The 22,722-nt window shown below is 44.6% G+C and overlaps 1 protein-coding gene across 2 annotated transcripts; it reads right to left on the bottom strand.

The window, feature by feature from the left end:
* Positions 1-1,990: 1,990 nt before the first annotated feature.
* On the bottom strand, positions 1,991-17,540 carry LOC109881029 (arginine and glutamate-rich protein 1-B-like). 2 transcript variants are annotated; one of them, XM_020473203.2, is made up of 4 exons: positions 16,927-17,540; positions 14,809-15,073; positions 4,631-4,714; positions 1,991-4,102 (listed from the first exon to the last, which is right to left on the bottom strand). In XM_020473203.2, the coding sequence occupies exons 1-4, from the start codon at positions 17,256-17,258 to the stop codon at positions 3,938-3,940; spliced, it is 846 nt and encodes a 281-aa protein (XP_020328792.1). In that variant the 5' UTR covers positions 17,259-17,540; the 3' UTR covers positions 1,991-3,937. The 2 variants fall into 2 exon arrangements, with proteins under 2 accessions (XP_020328792.1, XP_020328793.1); XM_020473204.2 differs by having other exon boundaries at positions 14,809-15,034; positions 16,927-17,537.
* Between the last annotated feature and the right edge of the window lie 5,182 nt (positions 17,541-22,722).

The following is a 22,722-nucleotide window of genomic DNA, read 5'->3' as shown; positions in this document are numbered from 1 at the left end:
GAAAGGCCGCTAACTAGCGTGACTGAGTTATCATGGTCGAACCTCTGTTTATTCAGTTGCTCTCGTCTTTGGTGTTACCAACATTACACGGAGAACATCTCAGGTCTATGGGTGGGTGTCTTGAACCTGTAACGGGATCAAACAGAGTCCTGCTGAACTCACTATGCATGCACCCTGTCGCTGAAAACCCAAGTAAACACACTTGTAATTTAAAGTGACCTATACTATAATGTTCCAAAGTCTTCCCCGACCTAATGCTTCGTTTCAACGCTGATGGGTACTTTCAGATGTGTTACAAGTGTGATATATAGTGATATATTTTGTCTTGGTTCTTAGTTTCTGTGTGCGTGTTCCGAGAGAGAACGTCACTGTCTCCAATTACCCGGGTTTGCTTTAAAAGCAGAGGTTCCATCCAGCACGAACATGATGGTTATTTAAGGATGGACGGTCGCTCTCACGTCCAGGATTTGGCATGTCAAACATTTTATTTGAACCCTTTGGCACGATGTCCTGTGTGTGATCCACCTGGAAGTTCGGTGACCGAGACTCCAGTCAGCTCGCGTCTTCCAAATAATCATTGTCTTGAATTCACATCACTGCTAAGATCAACTGTCCAAATACACAAACGAATTTATTTAAAAATGCAAATTGTTTCATCGTCTTCATTCCTAAAATCAAATCAATCTTATCATGAATCAAATGTCTTTATAAAGCCCTTTTTACATCAGCTGATATCACAAAGTGCGGTACAGAAACCCAGCCTAAAACCCCAAACAGTAAGCAATGCAGATGTAGAAGCAGTGTGGCTAGGAAAAACTCCCTAGAAAGGCAGGAACCTAGAAAGAAACATAGAGAGGAACCAGGCTCTGAGGGGTGGCCAGTCTTCTTCTGGCTGTGCCGGTGGGAGATAAGAGTACGCGGCCATTAAGGCCAGATTGTTCTTCAAGATGTTCAAACGTTCATCGACGCTAAAGGTTACAGATAAATGAAACCGTTAAAAAAGGTTGTTTTTAAACTCTAAAAAATCCCCTGGAATGTGGCTCGTTGGGGAAAATCCATGAGCAAGTAGTGATGCACTAGCTAGTTTTCCATCCAATTGGGCGACAGATTTACATGCAAATATTATAATATTTACATGAAGAAAATATGAGCATTTTCCACACCAGTGGCGTTTTCGACCAAACTGAGTTGATGGGGAGGAAATAAGTGTATGAGCACAGTGCGCACAAACCCAAAAAAAATCGACATTTTCGCTTAAATTGTCATTTATTTAACTCGTGTTCATGTACCGAATACAAATCTAAAGTTCAATGTGTTTCAACATTACCAATAGTTGTTTACAAAAACGGTTGCTTTAAAACAGCTAAATGTGCCCACTCTGGTCTCGACACGTACGCTCTTAGCCAACAGCTCGCAGATTCAGTGCTTGAAGGCTAGACTACATGATATTGTATAGACTAATAAAACTGCATGGTTTTCCGTAGTGAGAGGACCACAACCACATCATCGTGCTCATAAGGGTAGCCTAGTGGTTAGAGCGTTGGGACTAGTAAACGGAAGGTTGCAAGTTGAAATTACCCCGAGATGACAAGGTGCAAATCTGTCGTTCTGCCCCTGAACAGACTGTTCCTAGGCCATCATTGGAAATAAGAATTTGTTTTCAACTGCCTAGTTAAACAAAGGCGTTTAAACCAACATTTTCGCTAACTGGCTGGCCATTCTCTCGCAGAATACATGTTACTGACACAAAAAGACCACACATTGTCGAATGAACAAATGTCAGCATTCATAAAATTGTACCCAAAACGTCCCTATTACCGTCACATCCTTCCTGATTTTAATATATGGACTTCACTAGCATAGAAATGGGGTTATTGGCGGTTTACACATGCAGCCCAATTCTGATATTCCCATAATTGGTCTTTTGACCAATTAGATCATTTTGTCATCAATTGGCCGATGGGAAATAACAATTGAACGGAAGACACAATCCCGAGACAGTTGCATTCAATGGATTTATTGGTAAATTGTTCAGCCCCCATTAACAAGTTGGGGGAAATTACCACAAGACAAATTTCACTTACTCATGAAGCCCCTTTACCAGAGGTCAGCCATACATACTGTCACACACACACACACACACACACACACACTCACTCTCACTGTCAGACCTAAACCATGTACCTAGTCAATCTTACCTGGACTTGGACGGGGAGTTGACGGGGACCCTAACAGGGGGGGGGGGGTTAATATACTACACAAGCTAAGGAGCAGGAAGTCTGAAACAGTCTACTTTCAGAGCACAATTCACTCAGATTGAAAACGGTAACAGTTCAGTAAAATGATGCACGATTAAATAAATCCCATGTTGTTTTGGATTCATTTCATATATTATCTCACAAGAGTAGGACACCACATGACAGAGACTCTAAATATTACATCATACAGGAAATGTCTCTCGTCCCCCCTCGTATCCTGTTCCAACCCTGCAACGCCAACCTGACCAGCTCCATGGGCAGATTGGGAATTGGCCTGGGTTCCCCCCCGTGCAGCAGTAGGGACTCTTCGTCCACCTGTTTTGGTTTTTGTATTTGATGCTAATCTAAATCTAGGAGAAAAGTTGAGTATAAAAACATCTGATGTGAGATATAGGAGAGGTTGAAGATTAACCTGTCAGGTGGAGGTCACTGTGCTTTACTGAGTATAAGTTAGCCTAGCCTACAGCATCACTTTAGGTTAGCCTAGCCTACAGCATCACTTTAGGTTAGCCCAGCCTGCAGCATCACTTTAGGTTAGCCTAGCCTGCAGCATCACTTTAGGTTAGCCTAGCCTGCAGCATCACTTTAGGTTAGCCTAGCCTGCAGCATCACTTTAGGTTAGCCCAGCCTGCAGGATCACTTTAGGTTAGCCCTGCCTGCAGCATCACTTTAGGTTAGCCTAGCCTGCAGCATCACTTTAGGTTAGCCCAGCCTGCAGCATCACTTTAGGTTAGCCCTGCTTGCAGCATCACTTTAGGTTAGCCCAGCCTCCAGCATCACTTTAGGTTAGCCCAGCCTCCAGCATCACTTTAGGTTAGCCCAGCCTGCAGCATCACTTTAGGTTAGCCCAGCCTCCAGCATCACTTTAGGTTAGCCTAGCCTGCAGCATCACTTTAGGTTAGCCTAGCCTGCAGCATCACTTTAGGTTAGCCTAGCATCACTTTAGGTTAGCCTAGCATCACTTTAGGTTAGCCTAGCATCACTTTAGGTTAGCCTAGCATCACTTTAGGTTAGCCTAGCATCACTTTAGGTTAGCCTAGCATCACTTTAGGTTAGCCTAGCATCACTTTAGGTTAGCCTAGCATCACTTTAGGTTAGCCCAGCCTGCAGCATCACTTTAGGTTAGCCTAGCATCACTTTAGGTTAGCCCAGCCTGCAGCATCACTTTAGGTTAGCCTAGCATCACTTTAGGTTAGCCTAGCATCACTTTAGGTTAGCCTAGCATCACTTTAGGTTAGCCTAGCATCACTTTAGGTTAGCCCTGCTTGGGGAAATGGTCTTTCTACGTTAGACACATACGGAACAGGAAAACCTAGGCCAACTCCTAAACCCCACAGTTTTAATAAGCTTCAACAGAACACCCTGTGGAAACAAAGGTCACTCAACCGCTCGTGGGCCTCAGTAAGAAGACCAAGTAGTGACAGATCAAATCCGTAAAAATAAAAAATCACAAACAATAGTCACTGGGTGGGGGGGGGGGGTCAAAGGGGTTAAGCGGCGAAACAGGTTTGAAGGTGGGTGGGCCTCCCTCCAAGGCTTGGTTGGGAAAGGTCTGTAGAGCAGGACGGTGCCGTGGGCTACCCTTCAGCCTTTCACACAGCTAGCGTTCCAGAGAGGAGGAGCAGAGTGCTGGGTGGGATGAGAAGGGCAGGAGAAGGAAGAGAGGAGGGATGAGAGACTCATTCGGTGGCTTTGAGGGAGAAGGAGAGCTTGGGCCGGGACTTTCCTTTGCCCAGGATCATTTTCTGTTCCTCCTTCTGTTGCCGTTGGCGATCCTGGTCCAGCTTCATCCTCTCCTCGTGAATCTTTCTCTGCTCCTCTACGATACGCAACTGCTCCTCAGCCTGGTGGACGCACGCGCACACACACACACACACACACACACACACACACACCAGGGTCAGGATAGAGACCCTGCAATGCCAAATGCCCACAAAAGTGTTCATGTTTTCTGAGCCACACAAAGATGTTATTAGAATCAGTTTGTTGTTGTTGTTTTTTTTCACCTTGTTTACGACAATCGTGACTTGTACATGACCAAATAAAAACACTAATCCATCTTACAAAATGAGTTTCAGAAACAGGATAATAAAACAGTCAAAGGGGAAAACACTTGTTGTTAATGGTTACTGATAACCATCCATACAAAGCCGGGGCCAGAAAGCATTAGTGTTGTACTAATGTAGCGTTTCTCACAGAAGCCCTGGGAATCTACGTCAACGCACTCAAATGGCATAACGACAAAAATGCCACATTTGGCATGAAAGCTACGAAGACCACGTATTTCAATATCAAGAACGACCATATTGCATCATAGAACTGCCCCGTTTGCTATTTGACCAGAACAGAGAGGAGGAATCAAGGGGTTTTACCAGCTTGGCCTGAGCGTCGGCGATCTTGCGGTTATTCTCCTCCAGGATTTTCTCCAGCTCGTCCCGTTTGGATCGTTCTTCCTCCTGAAGACACAATGCCATGTTAGAACAGGATACGGCCGCAACACATCCCAACACACACTACCCCCAACACACACACACCCACTACCCCCAACACACACCCACCCACCCACTCCCCCCCAACACACACACCCACCCACTACCCCCAACACACACACACCCACCCACTACCCCCAACACACACACACCCACCCACTACCCCCAACACACACACACCCACCCACTACCCCCAACACACACACCCACCCACTCCCCCCAACACACCCACCCACTCCCCCCAACACACACCCACCCACCCACTCCCCCCAACACACACACCCCCACCCACTCCAAAACACAACCATACCCAACACAACACAACCACACCCACTCCCAACACACACACACCCACTCCCAACACACACACACCCACTCCCAACACACACACACCCACTCCCAACACACACACACCCACTCCCAACACACACACACCCACTCCCAACACACACACACCCACTCCCAACACACACACACCCACTCCCAACACACACACACCCACTCCCAACACACACACACCCACTCCCAACACACACACACCCACTCCCAACACACACACACCCACTCCCAACACACACACACCCACTCCCAACACACACACACCCACTCCCAAGTATACATCATTGGCCTCTCAACACACGTGGGCACAGTCACTCGTCTTCACCCTACACAAAGGTGCCACAACCAGCCTCTCCCCCACCACAACCAGCCTCTCCCCCACCACAACCAGCCTCTCCCCCACCACAACCAGCCTCTCCCCCACCACAACCAGCCTCTCCCCCACCACAACCAGCCTCTCCCCCACCACAACCAGCCTCTCCCCCACCACAACCAGCCTCTCCCCCACCACAACCAGCCTCTCCCCCACCACAACCAGCCTCTCCCCCACCACAACCAGCCTCTCCCCCACCACAACCAGCCTCTCCCCCACCACAACCAGCCTCTCCCCCACCACAACCAGCCTCTCCCCCACCACAACCAGCCTCTCCCATACATTGTTCTCTCGGTCAAGCAGAATGCTTTCAGAACAAAAAGGGAAAGAGAAGCCCTGCCCATACAAGAGTCACTCAATAACTTGTAGCCTTCTCTGGATCATTCAGACATTAAAGGGAATAGAAAGAGGGGAAACTCACTCGTCACACTTACATAGTAGATATCAAATAAATCAAAGATAAAAACTCTAAAAATAAAATAAACATTTATTTGCTTCTTCAAGCAAGAGAATATATATTTTTTTTAAACATTAAAAGGAGTGAATAGTTTTAGCTCACCAATGCACGTATACCTACGCATTTTCCTTGCCTGTGTACCTGCACAACTGGTGAAAGCATTCAGCATTAAAACGGTTGAATATTTACTGTCTCGTCCAGACTGTGTCCCCTGCAGAGAGAGAAGCGCTCCTGGGGGGGGGGGGGGGGGGGGGGGGGGGCTCGTCTGCCGCCTTCCTCTTTAAAACTGATCTGTGTACTGCTCGTCTGCCGCCTTCCTCTTTAAAACTGATCTGTGTACTGCTCGTCTGCCGCCTTCCTCTTTAAAACTGATCTGTGTACAGCTCGTCTGCCGCCTTCCTCTTTAAAACTGATCTGTGTACAGCTCGTCTGCCGCCTTCCTCTTTAAAACTGACCTGTGTTGCTCGTCTGCCGCCTTCCTCTTTAAAACTGACCTGTGTACTGCTCGTCTGCCGCCTTCCTCTTTAAAACTGATCTGTGTACTGCTCGTCTGCCGCCTTCCTCTTTAAAACTGATCTGTGTACTGCTCGTCTGCCGCCTTCCTCTTTAAAACTGATCTGTGTACTGCTCGTCTGCAGCCCAGCTTGCACTCTTTAAAGCGTCTCTCTCTCTCTGTCCTCAGTTCACATGGAGACAACATACCGCAGCAGTAGAGTACAGTACAGTGTGGAGGAGGCCTGAACACGGCACATGAGCTGGGAGCTGTCCGCAGGCCAAAGGTCAAATGGTGTTAACACAAGTTGGGTCCAGAAATCAAAAGAAAAAAAACTCCCCTAAAGAGAAGCAAGTCACGAGGACGTCAAATCAAATAAAGAGCATTTGCTGTGGTTGTTTATTCTTTAAAAACATGTTAGTTTCAACATTTAAAAAAAAATACAAATTAAAAAAGGAATATTAAATAAGTAGCATTAACAGTTAGACCAGAGATCGTTGACCTTGCAAACAGGAAACAGGAAACGGTCCTTCACCGTTACGTATCCCAGAACAGATGCCTTCTAAAACAGGAGCTATTCAAAACAAAGATTAAAGAGAGGACGATGATAATATAATTATTGGACACACTAAACTAAATTGTGTATGTAATCGTGTACTTTTAAACGAGGCTATCTATTCAAAAACAGAAAGTGGCGTGGAGTGAGAGGTCTACTGCTGCATCTGGAAAAGGGGAGGGATCTGAATAAGTTCGATGGTGGGGGAGGGGGTAGCTCAGTGAGGTGCACTGGGGCCACTTCTCACCCGATTAGTACTGAGCCACCGGTCGATCACTGTGCGAGTCAAGGTGGCTGTTCCACCTCATTCACAGAATGACTGCACCGCCCTCAACCGTAAGGCTCTCCAGAGGGTAGTGAGGTCAAACTAGCTGCCCTCCAGGACACCTACACCACCCGATGTCACAGGAAGACCAATAACATCTACTAACCCTGTGACCAATAACATCTACTAACCCTGTGACCATTAACATCTACTAACCACGTGTGACCAATAACATCTGCTAACCATGTGTATGTGACCAATAACATCTGCTAACCATGTGACCAATAACATCTGCTAACCATGTGACCATTAACATCTACTAACCATGTGTATGTGACCAATAACATCTACTAACCCTGTGACCATTAACATCTACTAACCGTGTGTATGTGACCAATAACATCTGCTAACCCTGTGACCAATAACATCTGCTAACCATGTGACCAATAACATCTGCTAACCATGTGTGACCATTAACATCTACTAACCATGTGTGACCAATAACATCTACTAACCATGTGTGACCAATAACATCTGCTAACCATGTGTGACCAATAACATCTGCTAACCATGTGTGACCAATAACATCTGCTAACCATGTGTGACCAATAACATCTGCTAACCATGTGTGACCAATAACATCTGCTAACCATGTGTGACCATTAACATCTACTAACCATGTGACCAATAACAACTGGTTACTGGTTGTGTCACCTTCAGCTACAACCAAACACTTCCTGTAGTTGTTGATCCGTCTCTCACGTCACTGTGGTGGAATTCTGTCCCACTCTTCCACACAGCACTGCTTTAACTCAGCGACATTTGTGGGTTTTCAAACATGACCTGAACTCAGCAAGACAATGATCCAAAGCACACCATCAAAACAATCTACATGCAGGTGGCTATAGAAGTAACACATTTGGAGTCAAAGTACAGGCCTAACCCCAATTTAGATGTTGTAGCAGGACTTGAAATGAGCAGTTCATGCTTAATTTATTTATTTTTTATCCACAAACCTCGCTGAGTTAAAGCAGTGCTGTATGGAAGTGGGGGCCAGAATCACTCCACAACGAAGTGAGAGACTTAAAGCAGTGCTGTATGGAAGTGGGGGGCCAGAATCACTCCACAACGAAGTGAGAGACTTAAAGCAGTGCTGTATGGAAGTGGGGGCCAGAATCACTCCACAACGAAGTGAGAGACTTAAAGCAGTGCTTGTATGGAAGTGGGGGGCCAGAATCACTCCACAACGAAGTGAGAGACTTAAAGCAGTGCTGTATGGAAGTGGGGGGCCAGAATCACTCCACAACGAAGTGAGAGACTTAAAGCAGTGCTTGTATGGAAGTGGGGGGCCAGAATCACTCCACAACGAAGTGAGAGACTTAAAGCAGTGCTGTATGGAAGTGGGGGCCAGAATCACTCCACAACGAAGTGAGAGACTTAAAGCAGTGCTGTATGGAAGTGGGGGGCCAGAATCACTCCACAACGAAGTGAGAGACTTAAAGCAGTGCTTGTATGGAAGTGGGGGGCCAGAATCACTCCACAACGAAGTGAGAGACTTAAAGCAGTGCTGTATGGAAGTGGGGGCCAGAATCACTCCACAACGAAGTGAGAGACTTAAAGCAGTGCTGTATGGTAGTGGGGGGCCAGAATCACTCCACAACGAAGTGAGAGACTTAAAGCAGTGCTGTATGGAAGTGGGGGCCAGAATCACTCCACAACGAAGTGAGAGACTTAAAGCAGTGCTTGTATGGAAGTGGGGGGCCAGAATCACTCCACAACGAAGTGAGAGACTGATCAACTAAAAGAAGCGTTTGGTTGGAGTCATTTCAGCTAAAGGTGGCACAACCACTTATTGAGTGTCTGGGGGGAATCACTTTTTCACACAGGGAAATTGGGTGCTGCATAACTTTGTTTATGAAATCAAATAATCAAATGTTATTAGTCACATGATGAATACAACAGGTGTAGTAGACCTCACAGTGAAATGCTGAATACAACAGGTGTAGTAGACCTGACAGTGAAATGCTGAATACAACAGGTGTAGGTAGACCTCACAGTGAAATGCTGAATACAACAGGTGTAGTAGACCTCACAGTGAGATGCTGAATACAACAGGTGTAGTAGACCTCACAGTGAAATGCTGAATACAACAGGTGTAGCAGACCTCACAGTGAAATGCTGAATACAACAGGTGTAGTAGACCTCACAGTGAAATGCTGAATACAACAGGTGTAGTAGACCTTACAGTGAAATGCTGAATACAACAGGTGTAGTAGACCTCACAGTGAAATGCTGAATACAACAGGTGTAGTAGACCTTACAGTGAAATGCTGAATACAACAGGTGTAGTAGACCTTACAGTGAAATGCTGAATACAACAGGTGTAGTAGACCTTACAGTGAAATGCTGAATACAACAGGTGTAGTAGACCTCACAGTGAAATGCTGAATACAACAGGTGTAGTAGACCTTACAGTGAAATGCTGAATACAACAGGTATAGGTAGACCTTACAGTGAAATGCTGAATACAACAGGTGTAGTAGACCTCACAGTGAAATGCTGAATACAACAGGTGTAGTAGACCTCACAGTGAAATGCTGAATACAACAGGTGTAGTAGACCTCACAGTGAAATGCTGAATACAACAGGTGTAGTAGACCTCACAGTGAAATGCTTACTTACAGGCCCTTAACCAACAATGCAGTTTAAAAAAGAATACAGACAAGGTAGAGTCAATGTGGAGGCTATATACAGGAGGTACCGGTACAGAGTCAATGTGGAGGCTATATACAGGGTGTACCGGTACAGAGTCAATGTGGAGGCTATATACAGGGTGTTACGGTACAGAGTCAATGTGGAGGCTATATACAGGGGGTACCGGTACAGAGTCAATGTGGAGGCTATATACAGGGTGTTACGGTACAGAGTCAATGTGGAGGCTATATACAGGGGGTACCGGTACAGAGTCAATGTGGAGGCTATATACAGGAGGTACCGGTACAGAGTCAATGTGGAGGCTATATACAGGGGGTACCGGTACAGAGTCAATGTGGAGGCTATATACAGGAGGTACCGGTACAGAGTCAATGTGGAGGCTATATACAGGGGTACCGGTACAGAGTCAATGTGGAGGCTATATACAGGAGGTACCGGTACAGAGTCAATGTGGAGGCTATATACAGGGGGTACCGGTACAGAGTCAATGTGGAGGCTATATACAGGGGTACCGGTACAGAGTCAATGTGGAGGCTATATACAGGAGGTACCGGTACAGAGTCAATGTGGAGGCTATATACAGGGGGTACCGGTACAGAGTCAATGTGGAGGCTATATACAGGGGGTACTGGTACAGAGTCAATGTGGAGGCTATTTACAGGGTGTTACGGTACACAGTCAATGTGGAGGCTATATACAGGGGGTACTGGTACAGAGTCAATGTGGAGGCTATTTACAGGGTGTTACGGTACAGAGTTAATGTGGAGGCTATATACAGGGGGTACTGGTACAGAGTCAATGTGGAGGCTATTTACAGGGTGTTACGGTACAGAGTCAATGTGGAGGCTATATACAGGGGGTACTGGTACAGAGTCAATGTGGAGGCTATTTACTGGGTGTTACGGTACAGAGTCAATGTGGAGGCTATATACAGGGGGTACTGGTACAGAGTCAATGTGGAGGCTATATACAGGGGGTACCGGTAGAATCAATGTGGAGGCTATATACAGGGGGGGGTACCGGTACAGAGTCAACGTGGAAGTTATATACAGGGTGTTACGGTACAGAGTCAATATACAGGGGGGAACCGGTAGAGTCAATGTGGAGACTATATACAGAGGGGTACAGAGTCAATGTGCGGGGCACCGGTTATGAGGTAATATGTACATGTAGGTAGAGTTATTAAAGTGACTATGCATAGATGATAACAAGAGTAGCAGTGGTGTAAAAGGTGGGGCAAGGCAAATAGTCTGGGTAGCCATTTGACTAGATGTTCAGGAGTCTTATGGTTTGGGGGTAGAAGCTGTTTAGAAGCTTCTTGGACCTAAACTTGGCGCTCCAGTACCGCTTGCCGTGCGGTAGCAGAGACACCGCCTGGTATAGAGGTCCTGGATGACAGGAAGCTTGGCCCCAGTGGTGTACTGGGCCTTACGCACTACCCTCTGTAGTGCCTTGACGTCAGAGGACGAGCAGTTGCCATACTAGGTGGTGATGCAACCCGTCAGGATGCTCTCGATGGTGCAGCTGAAGACCTTTTGAGGATCTGAGGACCCATGACAAATCTTTTCAGTCTCCTGAGGGGGAATAGGTATTGCTGTGCCCTCTTCACTACAGTCTTGGTGTGCTTGGACCATGTTAGTTTGTTGGTGATGTGGACACCAAGGAACTTGAAGCTCTCAACCTGCTCCACTGCACCCTCGTCGATGAGAATGGGGGCATGCTCGTTCCTCTTTTTCCTGTAGTCCACAATCATCTCCTTTGTCTTGATCATGTTGAGGGAGAGGTTGTTGTCCTGGCACAAGGCCAGGTCTCTGACCTCCGCCCTATAGGCTGTCTCGTCGTTGTCGGTACCACTGTTGTGTCAACGGCAATCTTAATGATGGTGTTGGAGTCGTGCCTGGCCGTGCTGTCATGAGTGAACAGAGAGTACAGGAGGGGACTGAGCAAGCACCCCTGAGAGGCCCCCATGTTGAGGATCAGGGTGGCGGATGTGTTGTTACCTATCCTTACCACCTTGGGGCGGCCCATCAGGAAGTCCAGGATCCAGTTGCAGAGGGAGGTGTTTAGTCCCAGGGTCCTCAGCTTATTGATGAGCTTTGAGTGCACTATGGTGCTGAACATTGAGCTGTAGTCAATGAATAGCATTCTCACACAGGTGTTCCTTTTGTCCAGGTGGGAAAGGGCAGTGTGGAGTGCAATAGAGATTGCATCATCTGTGGATCTGTTGGGGCGCTATGCAAATTGGAGTGGGTCTAAGGTTTCTGGGATAACGGTGTTGATGTGAGCCATGACCAGCTTTTCAAAGCACTTTATGGCTACATTTAGGCAGGTTACCTTTAGTGTTCTTGGGCACAGGCACTATGGTGGTATTTTTAAAACATGTGGGTATTACAGACTCGGACAGGTACAGGTTGAAAATGTCAGTGAAGACACTTGCCAGTTGGTCAGCGCATGCTCGCAGTACACATCCTGTGGTAATCCATCTGGCCCTGCGGCCTTGTGAATGTTGGCCCGTTTAAAGTCTTCCGGAACAGCTGGTTCTAGAATGTAATTGTTGTTTTATTTGTTCACTCGGGTTCTCTTTATCTGATATTAGGTTTTGGTTGAAGATCTGATTACATTCAGTATCAAAAATATGCAAAAGTAGAAAAAATACAATTGGAAAGGGGGAAAATACCTTTTTCTAAGCGCAGTATATGATCATGAGTCACATGTCTGATGAACGGACAAATCAGACATATCAACACTAAAATGAAAGAGCGATACGCGTGTGAAATCAACATGTAAACACACGGCTCAGATATTGTATAGGACCCACGCTAGAATGTTTTCTTACAAAGAGGAAAATGTGCGTATTTGTGTGACTCATAAAGACAGCTTGTCTGTAGTAGCACATAGTTCTCATCTTCCACTCTGGGGGTAATGTGATGAGCTGTCACCGTTAAGATGCTCGCTGTAGTCCTTCGAGGTCCAGCCATCTGTAGGAAGTGCAACACAGGGTGCATTGGGCCGATTCATGGACAGCTTGGGCTTTAGCTTTGCTTATATAGAGCTGGTACTACGCGTTTGCTGAAATGGATGTGAGAGGGCAAAGTTCGTAATGTGGCGCGAGCACTTTCACGAGGCGCTAACCCCCCTTCTTTTTCAACCATCTGGAATGGGAGCATGTTCACAGCTATAAACATACCTATCGCTAGGAATTTATTTGGCCCAGTCAGAATCAGCTGTGGAGGGCTGCTTGAATAATGATTACATGTTTTACCCCCGGTGGTAGGCATACTACGGAGGCGATGTCGGTGTAAATGTGTCAACGTGTTTAGTGTTGGCAGCTGCAAAGGCTATTCTTGGGTGAACAGTGGTGACATTCTCTCTGCCCATCGACCGTTGTAAATCTACTGGGAAGCCTAAAAACATCCCCAAACTGAAGATTTAAAACAAATCTGGTTTATCGACTCCCACCGCTCGCTATCGTACAGAACTAGTTCCCGGCTGCGCCTGACAAAAGCAACAGTTTGAAATTCGCCAACGAAGATGATTAGATGTTTGATTACAACGTGTTCATAGGCTCTAGTTATTTCAACAGAATAGCCTGAAATCGTTTTTTTTTTTTCCAAGCACAGATTTACTCTAGAAATATAGGCATAGCCTATAGGCATAGCGGGTTTTTTTATTTTTATATTCAACAACAAATCGAGGTCCCCGTACCGAAAGGTTCAGTATGAATACATGTACTGTTACAGAACTAAAATAAACTACTGGGCTAGAAAAAAGGGCCTGATTTGTAACTAATAAAGCCCAAGTTTCTCCATCCCTATTGGTCTCTGGATGGTTAGTGGATGGACCTGTGTTCTCTGCCTGCCTGAGGAAAATAAAACATTTCACTGAATGTTGGACACAGAGACAGTTACTGATAATGAAATGTCAATTTGAAAAAAAATAGCTTTATTTTTTTTTATATATTTACAATAATGAAAGTTTTAAAAGTTTTAAAAAAGTAAAAAATGTAAGTAAAATAGTCATTCTGAATAGGAATGTATGAATGTGGACGAGAATGATGACAGCAAATGAAGGGATGAGGTCAGTAAATTGTCATAACTCAGCCATGTTCAAGAGTCTCAAATGAATCCTGCGTGTCTTGACTGTCCACTGCCAAATATTGGCCATTTAATTTCCCCATTTAGAAACCCTCAGTCTACTACCCTTACAGCACTAACCCAACCTTCAGTCTACTACCCTTAAAGCTCTAACCCAACCCTCAGTCTACTACCCTTAAAGCACTAACCCAACCCTCAGTCTACTACCCTTAAAGCACTAACCCAACCCTCAGTCTACTACCCTTAAAGCACTAACCCAACCCTCAGTCTACTAACCTTAAAGCAGAGCACTAACCCAACCCTCAGTCTACTACCCTTAAAGCACTAACCCAACCCTCAGTCTACTACCCTTAAAGCACTAACCCAACCCTCAGTCTACTACCCTTAAAGCTCTAACCCAACCCTCAGTCTACTACCCTTAAAGCACAGAGCTCTAACCCAACCCTCAGTCTACTACCCTTAAAGCACAGAGCTCTAACCCAACCCTCAGTCTACTACTCTTAAAGCACAGAGCTCTAACCCAACCCTCAGTCTACTACCCTTACAGCAAAGAGCTCTAACCCAACCCTCAGTCTACTACCCTTAAAGCACAGAGCTCCAACTCAACCCAACTATCCTGAGCCTCAGCAGCCGTGTCCTACCCTCTCACCCTCCCTGGAGCAGTGAAACATGTCATGGCCAGTTTGGGGGGGACCCCACTTGCCAGAGAAGGCAGTAGTGGGGCCGGGTAGAGGTGGGGGTGCCTGCATTCCCAACGACCGAGCGTTACCTCTCTGGCCTTCTGGGCCTGTAGCTCCGTCTGCCTCTGTTTCTCCAGCTCCTCCAACAGCTGGTGCTCCATGATGCGCTTGGCCTCCTCCACACGCCGCAGCACCTCCCGCTCGATCTCGTCTCTACGTTTCTCCAGCTCCTCCTCCACCCGCTTGGCCACCAGCTCCTCCACGCGACGCGCCGTCTCCTCCTCGATCAGCTTCTCCTCTACCTCCACCTGCCGGCTGCACGGCAAGGGTGGCGAGAGAAAGAGGGGAGGGTTGCTGACACGGTAGCACAAGTGACATGATACGATCAATGCATATTCAGGTTACTGTTGAATCAATGTAACTTAAAAAATAAAATTTAAAAAAATCAGACATCGCTATAGGAACAAAACAAATGTTATTGGTCACATACAACATATTTAGCAGATGTTATTGCGGGTGTAGCGAAATGCTTGTGTTCCCAGCTCCAAACTCCGGGAATTGTGCATTTGTATGTTTATCAGGGTTATAAAGCTGCTATGGTTTTTTTTAAAGAAAGGGGAAAAAAAAGGTGTTTCAGTGATTTAGGAATTGCAGCATGTCATTATGACATAGGTACTTAACATAAAACGTGTGTGTGGAAACAGATTTGAACCTGATGTGACACACGACCCCCCCCCCCGTTTGGTAGAAGTCAGCTTGTCCAGAGCCGCAGAGAAATGAGGGGGGGGGGGGGGGGGTTAAACGTAGGTGTGGGTCAGTTCAAACGGCATGCCCGGGGGAGGGGGGAGTCAGGTCGCGCACACGAACACAAGGCAGGCGTCCTGTTTACTGTTCAAATGCTTTTAAACTGTTTCGGCTGCACTATCAACAGGACGTGGCTATCGGGGGGGGGGGTCATTGTCACGTTGCTTCAGGCACGACTTAAAAAACGCGACACTGTCCCGCTCTCTGATTTCATGTGGTTTTGGTTACACACGACTACCAGGAAATCTAAAAACCAGTATCCAGTATCTGGTGTCCGTGTCTCTATTGGGACATTGTGTGGCAGGTTAAGTGACCCTGTGGCTGGGTAAAAACCCACACAGCAGTCCAGGTGTAGTTCACGGTGTTGTTGGTATCGGGCGTCGATCAGCCTCTGGCCAAAAGGTGCCCAAGTTCCCCCATGTCTGTCAGACCAACATCATCTAACTACAAACAACGGAGGGTGTTATTATGCGAGGTGCTCGCTGAAGTAGAAAAGTCAACATCTTTCATCCCTTGAATTGCACTATAAAAATGGGTAACGCCACAGGGTTTTGCAATGTGCAACAAGCATGGATAATGCAGTGTGACATGTAAAGGAATGTGGTTCTGAAACAGATAACAACAGAAGTAACTGTGCCTCTGGGTGTTCATTGTTACATTTCCCGACTGGACTGTGGCTTATCATAAGTCTTTCACCCAGAATGCTAATTTGGACTGACACAAGTACATATTATAGTGTCTGCGGCCAGATGAACATCATGTGGTTTGACTTCAGTGGTTGAAAACCAGAGGGGCATAGGTACCGGACATGTTTAATTTGACAGGTGAAACAGTTTACCAGTGACAAGGCCTATATCATGGATTTATATTTATTTGACTAGATTTGGCCATAATGTCTCACACAACTCACAGCTTGCAGGAGGGATGTTGTAGACAAATCTTTTCGAGGACACATAGCGAGGCTACATAGCTAGGCTAGCAAGATAAACCACTGTAGGCCATAATCATGACACTAGGTCGTTGATTTGTGATGCATGACAAATGGCCAACCAGATTGGCACCGAGACGCACAACTGCACAACTAACATAAATGTGCATGAATGAAAGATATTTATCTATACATTCCTTAAGGTTAAAGACAAATGAATTGCAGCCAAGTGACTTAGCTAGCTAGCCAGTTGTCAAATGGTGCAGGCTTGTATAGCTGCTGACTAGGGCCTCCTCAATACACGTATTGAGTAGGCAGCTTTGCGCTTATTCCTGTGTGTATGTCTGTTAGCATTCTAGCTAATTAACTCATGTAGCCAGAAAGTAAGCGCCAATATATTTTTGTATTAGCAAGCTAGTTACCTACTAATCAAATATGTCTTGTATTATGGCTAAAATATTGAGCTACAACTTACATCTTCCTCTGTCTTTCCATTTCGACTTTCTTCTCCTCTTCCTCTTTTCTCTGTTTTTCGTCCAAGGCGCTTCTCTTGCTCAGTGTCCTGCCGAATATGTCAATTCTCTCCGGCGGTGTGACCGCTCTCTCCCTTTCCCTACGGGTCGATGCTGTAGCTGACCGGGAACGAGAACGTGATTCTCTGCGCCGGTTCCTCTTCGCTTCACGGGACTTGGATCGTTTCTTGGTCCTCTCTTTGTCCCGTGAACGCGACCGGCTCCGTTTTTTGCTGTGCTTGCTGCTTTTGGAGTGTTTGGAACGGGACGAACTGCGACTTCTAGATCGACCCATGATCACCTCAAGTCTAAAAAAAATCCCAGTTAACTACTTCTAAAAGTCGGAAATATTCAAAATAAACAACACGGTGTTCCAACTACACACTCGTACACCCCACTACCTGCAATATATGCTCAAATTGAATTGTTAAAACACTCGTATGTCTCAAAAATATTCATTCAAACGTGGTTATTATTCTACCCTGATAACTTGCGGCGCTAAAAGCAAGATGGCGACTAGCTCCTTTTTCCCACAATGCAATGCATTCGTTTTTTTCCGTCTTTCTCCGGCTCATGCATGCCTCTCCTGTGCTGAGTTTATGAACTCACCTGTGCGATATGTAGCATGATGGACATTAATAAATGTTTCATAAAAAAAAATCTATACGTTCACACAAAATAATCCATCAAATGACACTCGTTTGATAACCTCAAGAGGCAGTATACTCTGTTTAACTGTTGGCGATACTAGCTGCGCACCAGTGGGTGGAGGACGCTAAACCTGTCAGAATTCAATTCAAATCAAATTGTATTTGTCACATGCACCGAATACAACAGGTGTAGTAGACCTTGTGAAATGCTTACTTACAAGCCCTTAAAACCTCTTAAGGACCCTTTTCACCCCCAATTTTCGCCTAAAATTACATATCCAAATCTAACTGCCTGTAGCTCAGGACCTGAAACAAGGATATGCATTTTCTTGATATAATTTGAAAGGAAACACTTTGAAGTTTGTGGAAATGTGAAATGAATGTAGGAGAATATAACACATTAGATCTGGTTTAAAGATAATACAAAGAAAAAAACTGTTTTATGTTGTACCATCATCTTTGAAATGCAAGAGAAAGGCAATAATGTATTATTCCAGCCAAGGCACAATTTAAATTTTGGCAACTAGAAGGCAGCAGTCTATGTGCAACGTTTTAGACTGATCCAATGAACCATTGCATATCTGTTCAAAATGTTGTATCATGACTGCCCAAATGTGCCTAATTGGTTTATTAAAACCTCTTAAGGATCTCTACAGATCGCTGTCCCACCCTTGGGACGGTTGAGCTAATGTGCGCTAATGCGATTAGCATGACGTTGTAAGTAACAAGAACATTTCCCAGGACATAGACATATCTGATATTGGCAGAAAGCTTCAATTCTTGTTTAATCTAACTGCACTGTCCAATTTACAGTAGCTATTACAGTGAAAGAATACCATGCTATTGTTTGAGGAGAGTGCACAAGATCGTTCGGCCCTTCTGGCATTTGCCAGAATTGAGAGATGGTCAATCCACCCATGATTCTCTGTAATAACATCAATGCCTCCAATAGTAGGTCACTCCTATTCTGTTTTCCGGATGATAAACGATTCAACATAGACAGGGCATCTGAGCATACTACAGTAGATCCTCAAAAGGTTTTACAGCTGCACCATCGAGAGCATCCTGACGAGTTGCATCACTACCTGGTATGGCAACTGCTCAGCCTCCGACCGGGTAAAAACAAGCGAATATATTGATAAAAAGTCAGCTTGTCCTAGAGATAGTTACACCAGTGCAAACCTCCACAAAACACAGTCCATAATTTAAGTTCCCCTATGGGAAAAATGAATGGTGGAAAAACAATTAGAACCACTTCCCTGTTTGACCTCTAGGTTTTATGGGTAGTATGACTCGTACTTTGGTACTCCATTTAACTTCTTGGCAGAAAGATTAGCATTAGCAAGTGGCACTGTCAAATGAAGCACGTGCTGGAAATCTATACTCATCCACATAAAATAGTCCCGGTATCGTTCTTTGACAAACACAGAAAGTTGTATATTGAATTCAATAAAGGAAAACAGAGAGAGTGAAAAGGAGAGAGAGAGAGAGAGAGAGACGGCCAGTTCCTTATTGTAGCCATTGGCTGTATTAAACAGCCAAAACATGAAGGAACTGGCCGTCTCTCTCTCAACTTCTCGCTCACTCTGTTTTATTCTAGTGAATTATAGCCTTGTAGCCTAATATTTAAAAACTTAGCAGAGTTGGCAGGGAGGAACACTTGACAAGCACCAATCTGAAATATGGAGTTAGGCTGTTATAAGATATTAAATAAGCCTATAAGGAATTTATTCAATGAATTTCTTATTTTTACTAAGGCTCCGTAATAAACCATTTATAAGATATTTATAAATTGTGTTCGCCATTTATTAAGCATTATGCCACATTAATAAACTGTTTACTAATAATTACTAAAGTATTTTTCCAGTCTCTAATCTTGAAGTGAGTGTTATTTATACTTTATAAATGTTTTAGGTGACCAGTGTAATTTCTCACAAAAAGATGGGCTTGACATTAGTGGACATTCCTGCAGTAGCTGGTAGTAGAACAAACACACAACCGGTCAAATGTTTTAGAGCACCTCATTCAAGGGTTTTTCTTTGTTTTGACTATTTTCTACATGGTATCATGTAGTAACCAAAAAAGTGTTGAACAAATCAAAATATATTTTAGATTCTTCAAAGTAGCCACCTGTCACGCCCTGACCATAGAGAGCTTTTTATTCTCTATGTTGGTTAGGTGTGACTAGGGTGTGTCATCTAGGGTTTTGGTATGTCTATGTTGGCCTGGTGTGGATCCCAATCAGAGGCAACTGTTGTCTCTGATTGGGGATCATATTTAGGCAGCCATTTCCTCTTTGTGCTTTGTGGGATCTTGTGTGTGTATAGTTGCCTGTGAGCACTATAGCAACGTCACGTTTCATTTTGCATTTATTGTTTTCTTTGAGTTTCACTTCATAATTAAGAGGATGGAACCATATCACGCTGCATCTTGGTCCACTCATTATAACGAACGTGACACCACCCGTTGCCTTGATGACAGCGTTGCACACTCTTGGCATTCTCTCAGCCAGCTTCACCTGGAATGCTTTTCCAACAGTCTTGAAGGAGTTCCCACATATTCTGAGCACTTGTTGGCTGCTTTTCCTTCACTCTGCGGTCTGACTCATCCCAAACAATCTCAATTTGGTTGAGGTCGGGGGATTGTGGAGGCCAGGTCATCTGATGCAGCACTCCGTCACTCTCCTTCTTGGTAAAATAGCCCCATACACAGCCTGGAGGTTTGTTGGGTCATTGTCCTGTTGAGAAACAAATGATAGGCCCACTAAGCCCAAACCAGATGGGATGGCGTATCGCTGCAGATTGCTGTGGTAGCCATGCTGGTTAAGTGTGAAATTAATTCTAAATTAATTACAGACAGTGTCACCAGCAAAGCACCTCCACACCACAACACCTCCTCCTCCATGCTTTACGGTGGGAAATACACTTGCAGAGATCATCCATTCACCCACACTGCATCTCACAAAGACACAGCGGATGGATCTAAAAAATCTCTAATTTGGACTCCAGACCAAAGGACACACTTCCACACTTCCACACTTCCATGTCTATTGCTCGTGTTTCTTGGCCCAAGCAAGTCTCTTCTTCTTATTGGTGTTCTTTAGTAGTGGTTTCTTTGCAGCATGAAGTCCTGATTCATGCAGTCTCCCCTGAACAGTTGATGTTGAGATGTGTCTGTTACTTGAACCCTGTGAAGAATTTATTTGGGCTGCAATTTCTGAGGCTGGTAACTCTAATGAACTTATCCTTATCATTATCCTAACACTGGGTCTTCCTTTCCTTTGGCGGTCCTCATGAGAGACAGTTTTATCATGACGCTTGATGGTTTTTGCGACAACACTTGAAGAAACTTTCAAAGTTATTGAAATTTTCCGTATTGACTGACCTTCGTGTGTTCGTGTAATGATGGACTGTCGTTTCTCTTTGCTTATTTAAGCTGTTCTTGCCATAATATGTACTTGGTCTGTTACCAAATAGGGCTGTCTACCCCCTTACATTGTCACAACATAACTTATTGGCTCAAATGCATTAAAAAGGAAAGAAATTCCTAAAATTTACTTTTAGGACAGCACACCTGTTAATTGAAATGCATTCCAGGAGACTACCTCATGAAGCTGGTTGAGAATGCCAAGAGTGTTCAAAGTTGTCATCAAGGCAAATGGTGGCTATTTGAAAAATCTCAAATATAAAATATATATTTCTTTAACACTTTTTTGGTTACTACATGATTCCATGTGTTTTTGATAGCTTTTACTATTATTCTACAATGTAGAAATTCATTAAAAAAATAAGAAACTTTGAGAAAACGTTTGAAAAATGAATGAAAACCTTTGACTGTATGTACAGTTGAAGTCAGAAGTTTACATACATTTAGGTTGGAGTCATTAAAACTAGTTTTTCAACCACTCCACAAATTTCTTGTTAACAAACTATAGTTTTGGCAAGTCGGTTAGGACATCATTTTCCAACAATTGTTTACAGACAGATTATTTCACTTATAATTCACTGTATCACAATTTCAGTGGGTCAGACATTTACATACACTAAGTTGACTGTGCCTTTAAACAGCTTGGACAATTCCAGAAAATGATGTCATGGCTTTAGAAGCTTCTGATAGGCTAATTGACATCATGTGAGTCAATTGCAGGTGTACCTGTAGATGTATTTCAAGGCCTACCTTCAAACTCAGTGCCTCTTTGCTTGACATCATGGGAAAATCAAAAGAAGTCAGCCAAAATTGTAGACCTCCACAAGTCTGGTTCATCCTTGGGAGTTATTTCCAAATGCCTGAATGTACCACGTTCATCTGTACAAACAATAGTACGCAAGTATAAACACCATGGGACCAACGCAGCCGTCATACCGCTCAAGGAAGGAGCCGCGTCTCCTAGAGATGAACGTACTTGTCACGCCCTGGTCGAAGTATTTTGTGTTTATCTTCATTTATTTGGTCAGGCCAGGGTGTGGCATGGGGTTTTTGTATTGTGGTGTGTTGGTATTGGGATTGTAGCTTAGTGGGGTGTTCTAGTTAAATCTATGGCTGCCTGAAGTGGTTCTCAATCAGAGGCAGGTGTTTATCGTTGTCTCTGATTGGGAACCATATTTAGGCAGCCATATTCTTTGAGTGTTTCGTGGGTGATTGTCCTTAGTGTCCTTGTTCCTGTCTCTGTGTTAATTTATACAAGGCTGTTTTGGTTTTCGTTACGTTCTTTGTTTTGTAGTGTTTGTTATTGATTCGTGTTTTACGTTTGTTTATTAGATCGCAACATGGATCGGTCCGACTCTCCTTCACCACAAGAGAACCGTTACAGTACTTTGGTGCGAAAAGTGCAAATCAATCCCAGAACAATAGTACAGAACCTTGTGAAGATGCTGGAGGAAACAGGTACAAAAGTATCTATATCCACAATAAAATAAATCCTATATTGACAGAACCTGAAAGGCCGCTCAGCAAGGAAGAGGCTTCTGCTCCAAAACTGCCATAAAAAATTCAGACTATGGTTTGCCACTGCACATGGGGACAAAGATTGTACTTTTTGGAGAAATGTCCTCTGGTCTGATGAAACAGTAATCAAACTGTTTGGCCATAATGACCATCGTTATATTTGGA

Source organism: Oncorhynchus kisutch, linkage group LG2 (assembly GCF_002021735.2).
Source record: "Oncorhynchus kisutch isolate 150728-3 linkage group LG2, Okis_V2, whole genome shotgun sequence".
Lineage (NCBI taxonomy): Eukaryota > Metazoa > Chordata > Actinopteri > Salmoniformes > Salmonidae > Oncorhynchus > Oncorhynchus kisutch.
Note: the sequence above shows the minus strand (reverse complement) of the source record. Positions and strands in the feature narration are given on the sequence as shown.

Coding starts and splice junctions, on each gene's coding strand:
- LOC109881029 (XM_020473203.2), bottom strand. CDS start 17,258: ATGGGTCGATCTAGAAGTCGCAGTTCGTCCCGTTCCAAACACTCCAAA. Junction 15,074..16,926: donor ATGGAAAGACAGAGGAAGAT/GTAAGTTGTAGC, acceptor CTACCGTGTCAG/CAACCCTCCCCTCTTTCTCT. Junction 4,715..14,808: donor AGGCCCAGAAGGCCAGAGAG/GTAACGCTCGGT, acceptor TTGTGTCTTCAG/GAGGAAGAACGATCCAAACG.